The sequence below is a fragment of the Dreissena polymorpha genome, chromosome 5 (genome assembly GCF_020536995.1).
Source record: "Dreissena polymorpha isolate Duluth1 chromosome 5, UMN_Dpol_1.0, whole genome shotgun sequence".
Classification (NCBI taxonomy): Eukaryota; Metazoa; Mollusca; class Bivalvia; order Myida; family Dreissenidae; genus Dreissena; species Dreissena polymorpha.
The window spans coordinates 53731640-53751904 of NC_068359.1; the positions used below are offsets into that span (position 1 = coordinate 53731640).

Sequence of the window (20265 nt, forward strand, 5' to 3'; positions counted from 1 at the left end):
GATTGTTCAGCTGATGAAGTCCGGAGAGCTCGGTCAGAGCGTCATACAGATGCTATGGGAGAGATTCACGCTCAAGATCCCAGGCACCACGCCAGAGGAAAGTCGGGCAGCCGTGCAGCTGATCGCCATGGCAGCTGGGTAGGTTTGCAGGGAGATGAAAGGGTCGTCATTATTATTGATGTAGTTAAGAGATTTTTTTTGCAAATATGTACAGTTGGAGAAGGGTCTTGTTTATCTATGGAGGTGTTTCTAAATATAACCAACAATTTACATTTAAGGATTGTGATGGCTTAAATGAGAGTAGGTCATTTAAAATAAAGATCAACATCAGTAGACATTGTAAAATATTGCCACTTATAATGCTATATGAGTTCGAAAGGCCTCGAATTGCCATGGAAACTTGGATCTAACATGATGTAAGGAAAAAAATTATTATTGTTGCAAATCAGTGGAGATTTATTATTGGAGTGTGGGATATAATGAATTTCAGTTTCTGTAATGCAATAGCTGATTGATTCAACTCTCTATCCCATATAACATGCTCTGTCAAAGTTTGTTAGCATTACAAACATAATTTGCAGTATATGTGGATATGTTTAAAGCTGAATATTTTATTGGAAAAAGAGGCTCTTAGATTTACTGATTGTGAGCAATCAATGAGACCATACGATTTATTTAGATTTTAAATGCTTGGTGATTATGTATCAACTTTTAATGGAAAGTAACCTGATTAAGATTTGATAAGTCAACGTAATAATAAGTGATGTACTGTATCAGGAGGCCAATAATAAGTGATGTACTGTATAAGAAGGCCAAATCCAGCCTTTTCAGGATTTTCAGCAAATGTTTAGGGCAGTGTGGTCAGAAAAGAACATTTCTATTGCAGTAAAGTATTGCTTGTATTTGTGCATGATCTGTTTTAGGGCTGATATGGCTGTTGTGAAGACAAACATTGATGTTCTGGTACGGGAGGGCCTGGGACCACGGGCTGACTCTGACCTGTTACTGGCCCGGGAAACATGTCTGGCACTGCTCAAACTCAGCACTCCAAAAGCTGTGAGTACCGCTAGCTTGTTGAATTCTTGTCATGTATTTTTGTGTTTCTTGTTGAAACCATCTTGTTTGGGCGTAAAAAATGGCAGATTCAATGCCCTTCTTGCATTTAAATACATTTTTGACGATGCTGGAACAGCGTCGTCTAAGGTTTGATAAATTCTTCACAATGGGAACCTATGTAAAAGACTGAGCCAGTCCGATTGAGATAACTCGATTTTTCAGTTACTTCCCTTGGCATTCGCCACTGCGTAGGAGATTGCTCGTTGATTTTCATTGATAACATTCTCCTAGCAGAGTTGTCGTTCGTGTTGATAAATGTAAATATTAATAGAATATCCTGGGGAAACAGATTCAATAAGTGTATCAGAACTTTAATTTAAAATTAGTAATTTTACATCCATTTTATTTTTATGGACCAATGAAACAACTATATATTTTCTCTATTATGTTTGATATTTGTTCTCGATTTAGTAAATAAATTGCGAAATAAAACATGTAATATTAACTTTGTACGTGATCACAAAAATAAAGAATGCGAACAATTTCGAACCTGCAAATTGTAAACGCTGCACTGCTATGATATATATAGATATAACAACATTACTTTGCGTAATTGTCCGTCCCGCTAGCGCAGTGGTAAGGACGTTTGCTTTTTCACCTTTACGACACCGGTTCGATTCCCGCTCCCGGCGCAATGTTATATTTTGTCTGTTTTGTGGTCACCATTTCGGACAGGTGTTTTTTTCCGGATAATCTCATCCCCCCCCCCCCCCCCCCCCCACCTGCAGCATCTGACCATATAAAAAATTAAAAAGTATTTCAGTACAAAACAAATAGCTGGAAATTGCAGTTATCATTCAAAATTCGTCCCAACTGTCGTCAATATAATCTTATTAGGTAGGAGTGCTGGACACACTCTGGGTCCCATCATTATGCAGCCTCAGCGCGGAGGTTACTCATTACCTTGGAAAAACACAAATACACAGACTGGGTGCAGCCTAGGCGCGTATAGACTTAAACAAGGCAACAAACTCAAGTGCGGGCACAATCATTTAAAATTTACATATTGAATACGATATTCTAACAGAAATTACACAACCACCTAAGTGTACATACCATGTTTGATATTTCGTTCGATTGTTAGATTTCAGCATATACATGTATAAGGTCATTTCTCTATTAGTTAACTTATCCATATGTTCGTGGGCGAACTCGGATAGTCAAGTGCTCATACGATTGAGCTCACATGGTCCGGCTATGTGCTCATACCTACTTTCGAGAATCATCATGAAGGTATTGCCATACTTAATGAACAAGAATGTGACCCGCCTCCCAGTTTCGCTCAATGGGTCAAGTAACCCACGGGTACTACTTCCCCGTACCCCTAAACTTTTATTCGTACCAAAAATGTTTCGTACGCAAATTTTTTTCGTACCAAATTTTTTTTCGTACCCAAAATTTTCGTACCCAAATTTTTTATGGTACCCAAATGTTCGTATCAACATACACAATTGTGGTGATATAGATAGACTTAAATTGATGTTTTATATCCATCCTCTTCAAAAGCATCGTCACACCAGTACTGTCAGTACTTTGATTGCAAAGTAAGGAGTGACCATTTGTGAGGCTAGTTTAATGTGTTTAATATAAATTGGTCTTACTACTGGTGTCTGGGATACAGTGTTGATGCTGATATTAACCCATTTATACCCAGTGGACTCTCCCATCCTTCTAAGTTGGATCAATTTATTTCCAAAATTAGGGATGTCAAGAATCTTTTTTTCTATATTTAGAACAATTCTTACAGAAATTCCTTTAAGCAAACAGCGTAGACCCAGATGAGACGCCACATTATGCGGCGTCTCATCTGGGTCTACGCTGTTTGCAATGTCCTTTTTTCAGGACGCTAGGCATGAATGGGTTAAAAAAATGTGGAAAATGACACAAACAAGATAAGAGCCTTTGCCTTGTAAAACCATGGAGAATATGATATTTGGTGGTCATTACATACCATACACGTAATAAAATGTTTGTTTTCAGACAAGCTGAGGACTAAAATATCCTTTCTGATGTGCATAGTGTCTTAGAGTTTCTAAAAGGAGACAAGAGATTTAATTTTATACTTTATCGTCAGAAAGTGCAGCTCTTGGGTCTTAATGAAAATTCTGGCCATTATAACAACTGAGACTCTAACTTAACATATAAACATGGTTGTATAGATATCATTCTTAACCCATTTATGCCTAGCGTCTACAAAAAAAGGCCTTGGCAAACAGCGTAGACACAGATGAGACGCCGCATGATGCAGCGTCTCATCTGTGTCTACGCTGTTTGCTTAAAGGAATTTCTTTAAGAAATATTCTAAAAATAGAAATAAATATACTAGACATCCCTAATTTTGAAATGAATTGATCAAATTTAGAAGGATGGGAGAGTCCACTAGGCATAAATGGGTTAAAGGCATGTGATTGTTGTCATCACTGCAATTCTAAACTACATTTCAGCTGAAGGGAGACGTAGGCAACGAGCCATACCGCCTCGCAGAGACCCACGAGATGTTCACAAGTCTCACCCGTATCCTCATGAAGTCAGCGCGGGATCTCGAGAACCGTTACTGGATCTCTCTAATGGAACAGGCAATCAACGTGATCTACAAGCTTGCAGAGGGCCCTGATCAGATCTGCGGGGAGCTCATTAAGAAGCTTGCCCTGGAGTGTAGCCAGATGGAGGCTGGGAAAACTGGGAATAAACAGGGGCAGTCTGACCAGGGGGCTGTTGAAGAGGAGGGGGATAAGGACTTGGAAGTGCAAGGGAACCCAATGGATGTTCTACAGAAAGGTATGTTGCACTTTTTTTAAACTCTTTACCACTTAGATACATATTTTGATGCATTTGCAGTCCTTTGTCCTTTAGAAATGTACATTCAATTAAATACCTTTCTTACTAGATTTAAGTTTTAAAGGCTTCATTTCCAACCCTTAGATACTGATTAGCAGCAAACAGCATAAAACCTGAACAGACTGTGAATTACTTGCAGGCTGTTCTGGTTTTATGCTGGTTGCAAAAGCCATTTTGATTTTGCTTCTTATAGGGTGGATTAACTGAGGTTTTTCGTTTATCATTTGGTATAAGCCCTAGTCTTGTGAGCTATGGCTTAAATTGTTAATGTCTGAAAATATATAAAAACTGATGTAAGTTTTGATTTATGGAAAAATTGCTTTAAAAAAACCTTTACATTTGGTAGAGGCCTAATATAGGTCTCTGTGATAGTGTAAGTAGTCCGTTAGAAAGTGAAATTATATATAAGACCTTTCTAACTATATTCAAGTTTTTTGGCTGCATTTCCAACCCTTAGATACTGATGAGCATCAAACAGCACAAAACCTGAACAGACTGCGAGTAAATGGCAGGCTGTTCTGGTTTTATGCTGTTTTCACATTGCGATTTTCATTTTGCGTCTGAGTGGGAAAGGGTTATTTTGTGTCTCGTAATATCTCTGTTAGTTTGCCAGAGTCATACTTATTATAAACCGTAACTATGATGATAATCCTTAATTCTGTTTTCATTTTCAATCAGATGAAACCCAAGTGGCAACTTTCGCATCAGGTGTCCTAGCACGACTCCTCTCATTGGTTGGCCATGTTGCTCTGAGGCAGCTAGTCCATCTGGACCTGGCTGTGTTCGGTGAAATGAAGAGAAGGCGGGCGATCCAGGAACAGAAGGACTGGATTCAGACCCCTGCCAGCAAAAGACCAGGCAAGGTATATCAAATTTAAATTGTCTTTTGTGAAGCTGATTATGATGGTGTATCTTATTTTCATCAAATTATTTTTAATAAGGAATTTACCTCATGGCATATATGCCGAACATAACGTAGGGACCTTGCTGCACTTTGGGGTATTGGCGCCGGGGCCCTTAGAGAGGGGAATTTGGCATCGTTTTGGGCGAAAAGAGAAATTTTAGATCTTTTTACCAACCATTCAATACTTAAACATTCAACAACATACCTTGTCTCGACACAGTGGTGTCTCCTTACATACACAACATGCCTTGTCTCGACACAGTGGTGTCTCCTTACATACACAACATGCCTTGTCTCGACACAGTGGTGTCTCCTTACATACACAACATGCCTTGTCTCGACACAGTGGTGTCCCCTTACATACACAACATGCCTTGTCTCGACACAGTGGTGTCTCCTTACATACACAACATGCCTTGTCTCGACACAGTGGTGTCCCCTTACATACACAACATGCCTTGTCTCGACACAGTGGTGTCCCCTTTCATTCACAACATGTCTTGTCTCGACACAGTGGTGTCACCTTACATACACAACATGCCTTGTCTCGACACAGTGGTGTCCCCTTACATACACAACATGCCTTGTCTCGACACAGTGGTGTCCTCTTACACACAGCATGCCTTGTTTTGACACAGGACAATGAGAACATTGATGAGGAGATGGGACTGGGAGGGGCTGCAGCCGAGGATGCAGAGTCCGAGTACATCCGCAAGATCTGTGAATGTGAGGTCGTCAAAGGTAGGAGGTCAAGATCTGTGAATGTGAGGTGGTCAAAGGTAGGAGGTCATTGTGAATGTGATTTCGTCAAAGGTAAGAGGTCAAGATCTGTGAATGTGAGGCGGTCAAAGGTAGGAGTTCAAGATCTGTGAATGTGAGGTGGTCAAAGGTAGGAGTTCATAGTCTGTTAATGTGAGGTTGTCAAAGGTAGGAGTTCATGGTGAATGTGAGGTGGTCAAAGGTAGGAGGTCATTGTGAATGTGATTTCGTCAAAGGTAGGAGTTCAAGATCTGTGAATGTGAGATTGTCAATGGTAGGAGTTCATGATCTGTGAATGTGAGGTGGTCAAAGGTAGGAGTTCAAGGTCTGTGAATGTGAGGTCGTCTGAGGTAGTAGTTCATGGTGAATGTGAGGTGGTCAAAGGTAGGAGTTCATGGTCTGTGAATGTGAGGTCGTCAAAGGTAGGAGTTCATGGTGAATGTGAGGTTGTCAAAGGTAGGAGTTCATGGTCTGTGAATGTGAGGTCGTCGAAGATAGTAGTTCATGGTGAATGTGAGGTGGTCAAAGGTAGGAGTTCATGGTCTGTGAATGTGAGGTCGTCAAAGGTAGGAGTTCATTGTGAATGTGAGGTTGTCAAAGGTAGGAGTTCATGGTCTGTGAATGTGAGGTCGTCAAAAGTAGTAGTTCATGGTGAATGTGAGGTGGTCAAAGGTAGGAGTTCATGGTCTGTGAATGTGAGGTGGTCAAAGGTAGGAGTTCATGGTCTGTGAATGTGAGGTGGTCAAAGGTAGGAGTTCATTTGTTTGGGTTCTCATCCAAAAAATTGAGAACAGATCTAGGCATGTGTATTTGAAATATTAGAATAAATGTCATGATAACTTGTAAGATGAATAATCTAAGTATGACTATAAGTTAAACTTTGGCCACAAACGCTTCAAAGCACATTGTAGTCATGACAGAAGTATAACAGGATATAATTCACCATACAGTCTAAGAACAATCATGCAAGTAATGATCACACAAACGTTATGTTGTGGCAGGTTTTGTACTGAAGGGGCTCAATGAATGTCTTTGAAATCAAAATAACTCTTTGTCATTATAAATGCATCACATAGACATGCAATATATTCCTATTCCAGGCAACACATTGCTGTCCGCGTTTGGCCCTCTACTTGTGGTTGTGTGCAGCAACCACCAGAAATATCCAGACACAGAACTGCAGACAGCTGCCTCTCTAGCCCTGGCAAAGTTCATGATGGTGAGCTCTGAGTTCTGTGACCAGCACCTGCAGTTGTTGTTCACAATGCTGGAGAAATCTCACAGCCCCATCATCCGGGCCAACACTATCATCGCCATGGGAGACCTGTGCTTCCGGTTTCCCAACCTTGTAGAGCCTTGGACACCACACCTCTATGCCAGGTAGTGGTTTTGTTATTTTCACCAAACAATAAGTAGTGGTGGTATCACTGAAATTACCTGTCAGTAACAGGGGAAAAATTCGTCTCGGGAAAGAGCTGATATTCGGAGCGTCTCAAAGAAGGAAAAAAACCTGATTGTCTATTTATATTCTCATGCAATCGTGTACGTACAGCAGTCAAGCTTGATTACATTTTTTCTTGTGATAGACAGGCTATGTCCCTTTTTATGTACTGAGACAATTTCTAGCTATTAGTTTTAATCATAAAATTGAAGGTGCTGATGTATTAAGTTCTTAGAATCTGAGCAATACCTGCAAATCTCTAATTATGTTCCCTTTTGCTGATTTTGACCAGTCATAGCTCAGTAGGTAGTTAGCAATCTCAGAAAATAATGAAACTTACCTGTAAAATCTCGTTTAAGTAAAAATGCCCATATTGTCTGGTAGTTCCACTCCATTTCATCTGCACAAAATCTCAGGAACAAATGATCCAATAAAAACGAAACATTGAACTTCATATTCAGTAGCCCTCTTAGGTAGACATGTACATTTTATCAGCCTCAATTATGTTTCAGGTAGTTATTGCCCTTTGATTGCAAATGGGACAGTTTCTAGGACATATTGACACACTGAATTATCATTGAGCTTTTGGAGCATAAGTTCCCCTGACATTTTTATGATTTTAATCATGAAACACATGAGTTTCTGGGACAACAGGACTTGATGCATGTGCCTAAAGTGTCGTCCCATATTAGCCTGTAAAGTCTGCAAGTCAAATCAGTAACAATATCTTTCTCAATTTTTGTTAAGATTAGACTTCATTTAACAAAAAAATATTTAAAAGTTAAAAGTGTAGTTTGAAATTAGCCTGCACAGGCTAATCTGGAACAACACTTTACACACAGACTGCACAGGCTAATCTGGAACAACACTCTACACACAGACTGCACAGGCTAATCTGGAACAACACTTTACACACAGACTGCACAGGCTAATCTGGAACAACACTTTACACACAGACTGCACAGGCTAATATGGAACAACACTTTACACACAGACTGCACAGGCTAATCTGGAACAACACTTTACGCACAGACTGCACAGGCTAATCTGGACAAAACACTTTACACACAGACTGCACAGGCTAATCTGGAACAACACTTTACACACAGACTGCACAGGCTAATCTGGAACAACACTTTACACACAGACTGCACAGGCTAATCTGGAACAACACTTTACACACAGACTGCACAGGCTAATCTGGAACAACACTTTACGCACAGACTGCACAGGCTAATCTGGAACAACACTTTACACACAGACTGCACAGGCTAATCTGGAACAACACTTTACGCACAGACTGCACAGGCTAATCTGGAACAACACTTTACACACAGACTGCACAGGCTAATCTGGAACAACACTTTACGCACAGACTGCACAGGCTAATCTGGAACAACACTTTACGCACAGACTGCACAGGCTAATCTGGAACAACACTCTACACACAGACTGCACAGGCTAATCTGGAACAACACTTTACACACAGACTGCACAGGCTAATCTGGAACAACACTTTACGCACAGACTGCACAGGCTAATCTGGAACAACACTTTACGCACAGACTGCACAGGCTAATCTGGAACAACACTCTACACACAGACTGCACAGGCTAATCTGGAACAACACTTTACACACAGACTGCACAGGCTAATCTGGAACAACACTTTACGCACAGACTGCATAGGCTAACCTGGGACAACACTTTACACACAGACTGCACAGGCTAATCTGGAACAACACTTTACACACAGACTGCACAGGCTTATCTGGAACAACACTCTACACACAGACTGCACAGGCTAATCTGGAACAACACTTTACGCACAGACTGCACAGGCTTATCTGAGACAACACTTTACACACAGACTGCACAGGCTAATCTGGAACAACACTTTACGCACAAACTGCACAGGCTTATCTGGGACAACACTTTACGCACAGACTGCACAGGCTAATCTGGAACAACACTTTACACACAGACTGCACAGGCTAATCTGGGACAACACTTTACGCACAGACTGCACAGGCTAATCTGGAACAACACTTTACACACAGACTGCACAGGCTAATCTGGAACAACACTCTACACACAGACTGCACAGGCTAATCTGGAACAACACTTTACACACAGACTGCACAGGCTAATCTGGAACAACACTTTACACACAGACTGCACAGGCTAATCTGGGACAACACTTTACGCACATACTGCACAGGCTAATCTGGAACAACACTTTACACACAGACTGCACAGGCTAATCTGGGACAACACTTTACGCACAGACTGCACAGGCTAATCTGGACAAAACACTTAACACACAGACTGCACAGGCTAATCTGGAACAACACTTTACACACAGACTGCACAGGCTTATCTGGAACAACACTTTACGCAAAGACTGCACAGGCTAATCTGGAACAACACTTTACACACAGACTGCACAGGCTAATCTGGAACAACACTTTACGCACAGACTGCACAGGCTAATCTGGAACAACACTTTACGCACAGACTGCACAGGCTAATCTGGGACAACACTCTACACACAGACTGCACAGGCTAATCTGGGACAACACTTTACGCACAGACTGCACAGGCTAATCTGGAACAACACTTTACACACAGACTGCATAGGCTAACCTGGGACAACACTTTACGCACAGACTGCACAGGCTAATCTGGAACAACACTTTACACACAGACTGCACAGGCTAATCTGGAACAACACTTTACGCACAGACTGCACAGGCTAATCTGGACAAAACACTTTACACACAGACTGCACAGGCTAATCTGGAACAACACTTTACACAGACTGCACAGGCTTATCTGGAACAACACTTTACGCAAAGACTGCACAGGCTAATCTGGAACAACACTTTACACACAGACTGCACAGGCTAATCTGGAACAACACTCTACACACAGACTGCACAGGCTAATCTGGAACAACACTTTACACACAGACTGCACAGGCTAATCTGGAACAACACTTTACGCACAGACTGCACAGGCTAATCTGGAACAACACTTTACACACAGACTGCACAGGCTAATCTGGAACAACACTCTACACACAGACTGCACAGGCTAATCTGGAACAACACTTTACACACAGACTGCACAGGCTAATCTGGAACAACACTTTACACACAGACTGCACAGGCTAATCTGGAACAACACTCTACACACAGACTGCACAGGCTAATCTGGAACAACACTTTACGCACAGACTGCACAGGCTAATCTGGAACAACACTCTACACACAGACTGCACAGGCTAATCTGGAACAACACTTTACGCACAGACTGCACAGGCTAATCTGGAACAACACTCTACACACAGACTGCATAGGCTAACCTGGGACAACACTTTACGCACAGACTGCACAGGCTAATCTGGAACAACACTTTACACACAGACTGCACAGGCTAATCTGGAACAACACTTTACGCACAGACTGCACAGGCTAATCTGGACAAAACACTTTACACACAGACTGCACAGGCTAATCTGGAACAACACTTTACACAGACTGCACAGGCTTATCTGGAACAACACTTTACGCAAAGACTGCACAGGCTAATCTGGAACAACACTTTACACACAGACTGCACAGGCTAATCTGGACAAAACACTTTACACACAGACTGCACAGGCTAATCTGGAACAACACTTTACGCACAGACTGCACAGGCTAATCTGGAACAACACTTTACGCACAGACTGCACAGGCTAATCTGGGACAACACTCTACACACAGACTGCACAGGCTAATCTGGGACAACACTTTACGCACAGACTGCACAGGCTAATCTGGAACAACACTTTACACACAGACTGCATAGGCTAACCTGGGACAACACTTTACGCACAGACTGCACAGGCTAATCTGGAACAACACTTTACACACAGACTGCACAGGCTAATCTGGAACAACACTTTACACACAGACTGCACAGGCTAATCTGGACAAAACACTTTACACACAGACTGCACAGGCTAATCTGGAACAACACTTTACACAGACTGCACAGGCTTATCTGGAACAACACTTTACGCAAAGACTGCACAGGCTAATCTGGAACAACACTTTACACACAGACTGCACAGGCTAATCTGGAACAACACTTTACGCACAGACTGCACAGGCTAATCTGGAACAACACTTTACGCACAGACTGCACAGGCTAATCTGGGACAACACTCTACACACAGACTGCACAGGCTAATCTGGGACAACACTTTACGCACAGACTGCACAGGCTAATCTGGAACAACACTTTACACACAGACTGCATAGGCTAACCTGGGACAACACTTTACGCACAGACTGCACAGGCTAATCTGGAACAACACTTTACACACAGACTGCACAGGCTAATCTGGAACAACACTTTACGCACAGACTGCACAGGCTAATCTGGACAAAACACTTTACACACAGACTGCACAGGCTAATCTGGAACAACACTTTACACAGACTGCACAGGCTTATCTGGAACAACACTTTACGCAAAGACTGCACAGGCTAATCTGGAACAACACTTTACACACAGACTGCACAGGCTAATCTGGAACAACACTCTACACACAGACTGCACAGGCTAATCTGGAACAACACTTTACACACAGACTGCACAGGCTAATCTGGAACAACACTTTACACACAGACTGCACAGGCTAATCTGGAACAACACTTTACACACACACTGCACAGGCTAATTTTGAACAACACTTTACACACAGACTGCACAGGCTAATCTGGAACAACACTCTACACACAGACTGCATAGGCTAATCTGGGACAACACTTTACGCACAGACTGCACAGGCTAATCTGGAACAACACTTTACACACAGACTGCACAGGCTAATCTGGGACAACACTTTACGCACAGACTGCACAGGCTAATCTGGACAAAACACTTTACACACAGACTGCACAGGCTAATCTGGAACAACACTTTACACACAGACTGCACAGGCTTATCTGGAACAACACTTTACGCAAAGACTGCACAGGCTAATCTGGGACAACACTTTACCCACAGACTGCACAGGCTAATCTGGACAAAACACTTTACACACAGACTGCACAGGCTAATCTGGAACAACACTTTACACACAGACTGCACAGGCTTATCTGGAACAACACTCTACACACAGACTGCACTGGCTAATCTGGAACAACACTTTACGCACAGACTGCACAGGCTAATCTGGAACAACACTTTACGCACAGACTGCACAGGCTAATCTGGGACAACACTCTACACACAGACTGCACAGGCTAATCTGGGACAACACTTTACGCACAGACTGCACAGGCTAATCTGGAACAACACTTTACACACAGACTGCATAGGCTAACCTGGGACAACACTTTACGCACAGACTGCACAGGCTAATCTGGAACAACACTTTACACACAGACTGCACAGGCTAATCTGGAACAACACTTTACACACAGACTGCACAGGCTTATCTGGAACAACACTTTACGCAAAGACTGCACAGGCTAATCTGGAACAACACTCTACACACAGACTGCACAGGCTAATCTGGAACAACACTTTACGCACAGACTGCACAGGCTAATCTGGAACAACACTCTACACACAGACTGCATAGGCTAACCTGGGACAACACTTTACGCACAGACTGCACAGGCTAATCTGGAACAACACTTTACACACAGACTGCACAGGCTAATCTGGAACAACACTTTACGCACAGACTGCACAGGCTAATCTGGACAAAACACTTTACACACAGACTGCACAGGCTAATCTGGAACAACACTTTACACAGACTGCACAGGCTTATCTGGAACAACACTTTACGCAAAGACTGCACAGGCTAATCTGGAACAACACTTTACACACAGACTGCACAGGCTAATCTGGACAAAACACTTTACACACAGACTGCACAGGCTAATCTGGAACAACACTTTACGCACAGACTGCACAGGCTAATCTGGAACAACACTTTACGCACAGACTGCACAGGCTAATCTGGGACAACACTCTACACACAGACTGCACAGGCTAATCTGGGACAACACTTTACGCACAGACTGCACAGGCTAATCTGGAACAACACTTTACACACAGACTGCATAGGCTAACCTGGGACAACACTTTACGCACAGACTGCACAGGCTAATCTGGAACAACACTTTACACACAGACTGCACAGGCTAATCTGGAACAACACTTTACACACAGACTGCACAGGCTAATCTGGACAAAACACTTTACACACAGACTGCACAGGCTAATCTGGAACAACACTTTACACAGACTGCACAGGCTTATCTGGAACAACACTTTACGCAAAGACTGCACAGGCTAATCTGGAACAACACTTTACACACAGACTGCACAGGCTAATCTGGAACAACACTTTACGCACAGACTGCACAGGCTAATCTGGAACAACACTTTACGCACAGACTGCACAGGCTAATCTGGGACAACACTCTACACACAGACTGCACAGGCTAATCTGGGACAACACTTTACGCACAGACTGCACAGGCTAATCTGGAACAACACTTTACACACAGACTGCATAGGCTAACCTGGGACAACACTTTACGCACAGACTGCACAGGCTAATCTGGAACAACACTTTACACACAGACTGCACAGGCTAATCTGGAACAACACTTTACGCACAGACTGCACAGGCTAATCTGGACAAAACACTTTACACACAGACTGCACAGGCTAATCTGGAACAACACTTTACACAGACTGCACAGGCTTATCTGGAACAACACTTTACGCAAAGACTGCACAGGCTAATCTGGAACAACACTTTACACACAGACTGCACAGGCTAATCTGGAACAACACTCTACACACAGACTGCACAGGCTAATCTGGAACAACACTTTACACACAGACTGCACAGGCTAATCTGGAACAACACTTTACGCACAGACTGCACAGGCTAATCTGGAACAACACTTTACACACAGACTGCACAGGCTAATTTTGAACAACACTTTACACACAGACTGCACAGGCTAATCTGGAACAACACTCTACACACAGACTGCATAGGCTAATCTGGGACAACACTTTACGCACAGACTGCACAGGCTAATCTGGAACAACACTTTACACACAGACTGCACAGGCTAATCTGGGACAACACTTTACGCACAGACTGCACAGGCTAATCTGGACAAAACACTTTACACACAGACTGCACAGGCTAATCTGGAACAACACTTTACACACAGACTGCACAGGCTTATCTGGAACAACACTTTACGCAAAGACTGCACAGGCTAATCTGGGACAACACTTTACCCACAGACTGCACAGGCTAATCTGGACAAAACACTTTACACACAGACTGCACAGGCTAATCTGGAACAACACTTTACACACAGACTGCACAGGCTTATCTGGAACAACACTCTACACACAGACTGCACTGGCTAATCTGGAACAACACTTTACGCACAGACTGCACAGGCTAATCTGGAACAACACTTTACGCACAGACTGCACAGGCTAATCTGGGACAACACTCTACACACAGACTGCACAGGCTAATCTGGGACAACACTTTACGCACAGACTGCACAGGCTAATCTGGAACAACACTTTACACACAGACTGCATAGGCTAACCTGGGACAACACTTTACGCACAGACTGCACAGGCTAATCTGGAACAACACTTTACACACAGACTGCACAGGCTAATCTGGAACAACACTTTACACACAGACTGCACAGGCTTATCTGGAACAACACTTTACGCAAAGACTGCACAGGCTAATCTGGAACAACACTTTACACACAGACTGCACAGGCTAATCTGGAACAACACTTAACGCACAGACTGCACAGGCTAATCTGGAACAACACTTTACGCACAGACTGCACAGGCTAATCTGGAACAACACTTTACACACAGACTGCACAGGCTAATCTGGAACAACACTTTACGCACAGACTGCACAGGCTAATCTGGAACAACACTTTACGCACAGACTGCACAGGCTTATCTGGAACAACACTTTACGCACAGACTGCACAGGCTAATCTGGAACAACACTTTACACACAGACTGCACAGGCTAATCTGGAACAACACTTTACGCACAGACTGCACAGGCTTATCTGGGACAATACTTTACGCACAGACTGCACAGGCTAATCTGAAACAACACTTTACACACAGACTGCACAGGCTAATCTGGAACAACACTCTACGCACAGACTGCACAGGCTTATCTGGGACAACACTTTACACACAGACTGCACAGGCTTATCTTGAACAACACTTAACGCACAGACTGCACAGGCTAATCTGGAACAACACTCTACGCACAGACTGCACAGGCTTATCTGGGACAACACTTTACACACAGACTGCACAGGCTTATCTGGGACAACACTTTACACACAGACTGCACAGGCTAATCTGGAACAACACTTTACGCACAGACTGCACAGGCTAATCTGGAACAACACTTTACACACAGACTGCACAGGCTAATCTGGAACAACACTTAACGCACAGACTGCACAGGCTAATCTGGAACAACACTTAACGCACAGACTGCACAGGCTAATCTGGACAAAACACTTTACGCACAGACTGCACAGGCTAATCTGGGACATCACTTTACGCATTTGCATTAAGCCTAGTTTTGCCAGAACGAGGCTCATATTTGTTTTTGTGTTGAGGTTGAGGGATGATTCCTCAGAAGTCCGCAAGAACACGATGCAGGTACTCACCCACCTGATCCTCAACGACATGATCAAGGTGAAAGGTCAGATCTCCGAGATGGCCATGTGCATCGTGGACGACAATGACAGAATCTCAAGCCTTGCCAAGCTCTTCTTCAATGAGCTTGCGAAAAAGGTATCATTAAATTTCCGCAGTTGTTTTTCAATAGATTTAACCTTAATAGAGACAACTGTATAGTGTTAAGCTGTGATAGATAATTTTCCATTCATAATGATAAAGGGGCCCATCCTTTAGAGATTTCATGTAGCCTCAAGATTAAAAATTACATGCAGCATTTATCTAAACAAGTTCCTTGGTCAACCTTTAAGAAATGCTTGTGGCATCCATTTTATGGCCTGATAAGGTACTGCATTTTATATAAGATATAAGAGCAGTAATAATAGATACCACAGTATAGTTTTGTTTGTTATCCTGTTTTTCTTTCAGACAGTAATCATGATTTAATGGCTAAGTAAGGTTAGACAAATAACGTATGGGCTGTGCTCTTTGGAAAGGGTGTTTAATGCATGTGCGTAAAGTGTCGTACCTGACTAGCTTGTGCAGTCTGCACAGGCTTATCAGGGCCAACACTTTCTGCTTAACTTGATTTTTGCAAAGAAGATACTTTCTTTAAACAAAAATATCATAAAGGCGGTAAGTGTCGTCCCTGAACAGCATGTGCGGACTGCACTGGCTTACTTAGGACGACACGCACATGAATTAAGCCCCTTTTTCACAGACCATGGCCCATACTGTGTATGTGTTTTATTCAGGGCAATGCAGTGTACAACATCATGCCAGACATGATCAGTAGACTGTCAGATCCAGATGTTGGAATTGACGAGGAAAATTTCCGCAACATTATGAAGTATGAATTACTAGTTTTAAGAACTCTACATTATTTAGGGCTTTTTTTCAGCCTTTAGGAAAGATAGCCCATGGCTTTGAAATTAGGAATTTTATCAGCATTTTCAAGAAATTGGGAAAATAAATTTGGATTTAAAACTACATGAATGAGTTAAGCATCTTTAATCTCAAACAACACCATGATCAACAGTTTTCCACATAATAAGCTCACACAAAGTCTTCATTCACATCAGGCACTATTTTATTAGGTCAGGCGCTTCATCTTCTTCTGAAGAACTACTTCTTTCAACGACGCAAAAGAGTCACTCGTCATTAAAAATGGAAGTTTCATAAAGGAAGACTTGTACTTCTTGGCAACGTTTATTTATTTAATGACGCTTGCTTAAAAAAATCAACAGTTTTCGTTTTGCCGCCAGGGCTTTGCTTAGGAATCTTTTTCACGTAATATTTCGAATTGCGCGACATCTTTGTTTTCCATACAGCTGAATCACAAAACGCTTGAATCTCAACGCAAATATAATAAGCGCATAAACAACACGGACAATATCGTGCACATGAATAATCCCGACGTTATCCAAATCGAGGTATAGTCTAAAACCTGTACGAGACGGGATCATATAACGCATTGTTAAAAAGTGAAACAGCCGATGAATATAAGCGTTTTTTTTTTCTCAAATTGGGAATGTATTAACCAAATTTTGGGGAAAAAGAATACTTTTTGCGATTGGGAATATAGCCGAATATCGGCTATAAAATCGGGCCAAAAAAGCACTGTTATTGAAAATATTTAAACATTCATAAATGCCCATTTTCACATTTAATCCATGCTAAAGCAGTGTGTTTTTGTGCTTTTTGGTTGGTAAAATGTTTACTAGAATCAGTTTCTCCAAAGATTTTGTGTATGTTTCAGGATTAAAGCGTTAAAATAGAAGGTTTTTTTTCATAGCAGGGGCCTTAAAATCAATGTGTGCTGTAAATTATCACACATATTAATTCCTTAATCATTGGTTTTTAGCTCTTCATGAATAACAACATGAATAATTCAAAATTCCAGTCCTTAAAAATGCCAGTGTAGCCAAGCAAGCCCCAAGTTTTATATATCATGGAACAAGCAAACAAAATACAGGCCCCTTTATATATTTTACTGCTCTTGAGAATCTGTGATGTGAAATGTTGTCATTTATCAGTGCTGACCTAAACTGCATAAGATATTTGGTCATTTAAGTACCAAACTCCTTAAACCGCAACAATAATTTATTGTAGATTTGAAACGTTCCTTGTGACATTGCATGCCATAACAATTTCAGGTACCTGTTTTCCTTCATCCAGAAAGACAAGCACTGTGAAAGCCTGGTGGAGAAACTATGTCACAGATATAGGGCGACCAGGTTAGTGATGCGGGCAAATACATAGATTGTAGTCAGTGATACACTATTGAACAAGTTTATTTGGAAGTGAGAGACTTATATAGTTTGAAACACGTTGTATTTGCTATGTTTGTTGCTTTGTGTGTCTTGAATCAAAACATCTTGGCATAAAGTTGTTTGTCTTGTTCAATTGAATTTCTTTTTACCAAAACTAAAGACATTACAGTTTATCATGAGTTGAATTACTTGCGTTCTGAAAGTTGACTGACATAGTGGCCTAATGATCTGACATATGAGCAGTGTTTCTGTGAAAAGGGGGTTTAATGCATGTGCGTAAAGTGTCGTTCCAGATTAGCCTGTGCAGTCCGCACAGGCTAATCATGGAAAACACTTTCCGCTTTCTGATATTTTCTGTTCAAATAAAGTCTGTTTTTAGCAAAAATCCAGTTTATGTGGAAAGTGTCATCCCTGATTAATCTGGGACGACACTTAATGCACACCCATTAAACCCCTTTGTTGGGACGACACTTAATGCACACCCATTAAACCCCTTTTTGACAGAGCACGACTCATATAAATATATTTGACATGTTTGTATCAGATATATATATCACCCTAGTTGTATTAATTTCAATCCCTTCCCTCCTGTGTTTTAGGGTGGATCGTCAGTGGCGGGACCTATCATTCTGTCTGTCGATGCTCTCATTCAACGAGAAGTCGATAGCGAAACTTCACGAGAACTTCATGTGCTTTGCTGACAAGCTCGCAGATGAGGAGGTGTACAACTGCTTCTGTACAATAGTCAGCAAGTCACGCAGCTTTGCCAAACAAGAGGCCAAGGTATGCACCACATATGAATACTAGAGGGGCTCTTTGACAAATTTTGACCCTTTAAATGTCATGCAGATCTCTTGAGCTTGAATTACCATTGTTTGACCAACTTCTTCCAGGGCTCCCTTTGTCTAAAAAATTTCTGTTGCCAAATTTACTTTTTATGCCCCCCGGTAGGGTGGCATATAACAGTTGAACTGTCCATCAGTCAGTATTGAATTGAATTGAAGAATTGAAGTTCTTTTCACATTTACTGTACATATTTATTATTTTGATTATTTATAACCTAAATGATTGATTTTTCTATATTTTTTTTTAAATGATATAATTATAATTTCTTTGATGTTCATTACATACCTGTGGACTTATGTCCATATATACATGATCAACTCTGGCTATGATATCTTTCAAACCACAGACCTTGGTTGTCAGTGATGTCTGACATGGTCATAATTGACTGTGAGACCCTCGATCATCCTTCAAGGTTAAAGGTTAAGGTCAAAGGTCAAATTTTGTAATATTGAAGATTGTTAAGGTCAAAGGTCAAATTTTGCAATATTGAAGATAGCAACTCGATTTTTGGCATGCATATGTATCTCACGAAGCTGCACATTTTGAGGGGTGAAAGATGAAGGTCAAGGTCATCCTTCAAGGTCAAATTTCAGATAAATGGCATATGTCCTTCCGAAAACTTTAACATTGCCCATAACTTTTTCAATATTGAAGATAGCAACTTGATATTTGGCATGCATCAGCATCTCGTGGAGCTGCACATTTTGAGTCGTGAAAGGTGAAGGTCAAGGTCATCCTTCAAGGTCAATGTCAAAGGATAAATTTTGCAATATTGAACATAGCAACTCGATATATTTTGCATTCATGCATATCTCATGCAGCTGCACATTTTGAGTTGTGAAAGGTCAAGGTCATCCTTCAAGGTCAAAGGTTAAGGTCAAAGGTCAAATTTTGCAATATGGAATAAAGCAAGTCGTTTTTTGGCATGCATGTGTATCTCATGGAGCTGCACATTTTAGAAGGTGAAATGTCAAGGTCAAGATCATCCTCTAAGGTCGGTCATCCTTCAAGGTCAAAGGTTAAGGTCAAAGGTCAAATTTTGCAATATTACAGATAGCAACTCAATTTTTGGCATACATGTGTATCTCATTGGGGCTGCACATTTTGAAAGGTGAAATGTCAAGATCAAGATCATCCTTCAAGGTCAAATGTCAAATATATGGCGTCTGTCCTTCCGAAAACTTTTAAATTGGCCATAACTTTTTATGCCCCCGGTAGGATGGCATGTAGCAGTTGAACTGTCCCGTCAGTCAGTATGTCAGTATGTGTGTATGTCAGTCTGTCCATCCGTCCGAAAAAACTT

The 20265-nt window shown here is 41.7% G+C and overlaps 1 protein-coding gene across 2 annotated transcripts in view; it reads left to right on the forward strand.

Moving 5' to 3' along the window:
* Positions 1 to 20265, forward strand: part of LOC127882471 (condensin complex subunit 1-like) — a 72694-nt gene that overhangs the window by 36797 nt on the left and 15632 nt on the right. For both annotated transcript variants that reach the window (XM_052431123.1, XM_052431124.1), the window contains exons 18-27: positions 2 to 138; positions 924 to 1056; positions 3561 to 3894; positions 4633 to 4817; positions 5497 to 5599; positions 6718 to 6997; positions 15783 to 15960; positions 16599 to 16693; positions 18000 to 18080; positions 18716 to 18899. In XM_052431123.1, coding sequence (XP_052287083.1) covers positions 2 to 138; positions 924 to 1056; positions 3561 to 3894; positions 4633 to 4817; positions 5497 to 5599; positions 6718 to 6997; positions 15783 to 15960; positions 16599 to 16693; positions 18000 to 18080; positions 18716 to 18899 — 1710 coding nt within the window. The remainder of the gene's footprint in view (position 1; positions 139 to 923; positions 1057 to 3560; positions 3895 to 4632; positions 4818 to 5496; positions 5600 to 6717; positions 6998 to 15782; positions 15961 to 16598; positions 16694 to 17999; positions 18081 to 18715; positions 18900 to 20265) is intronic.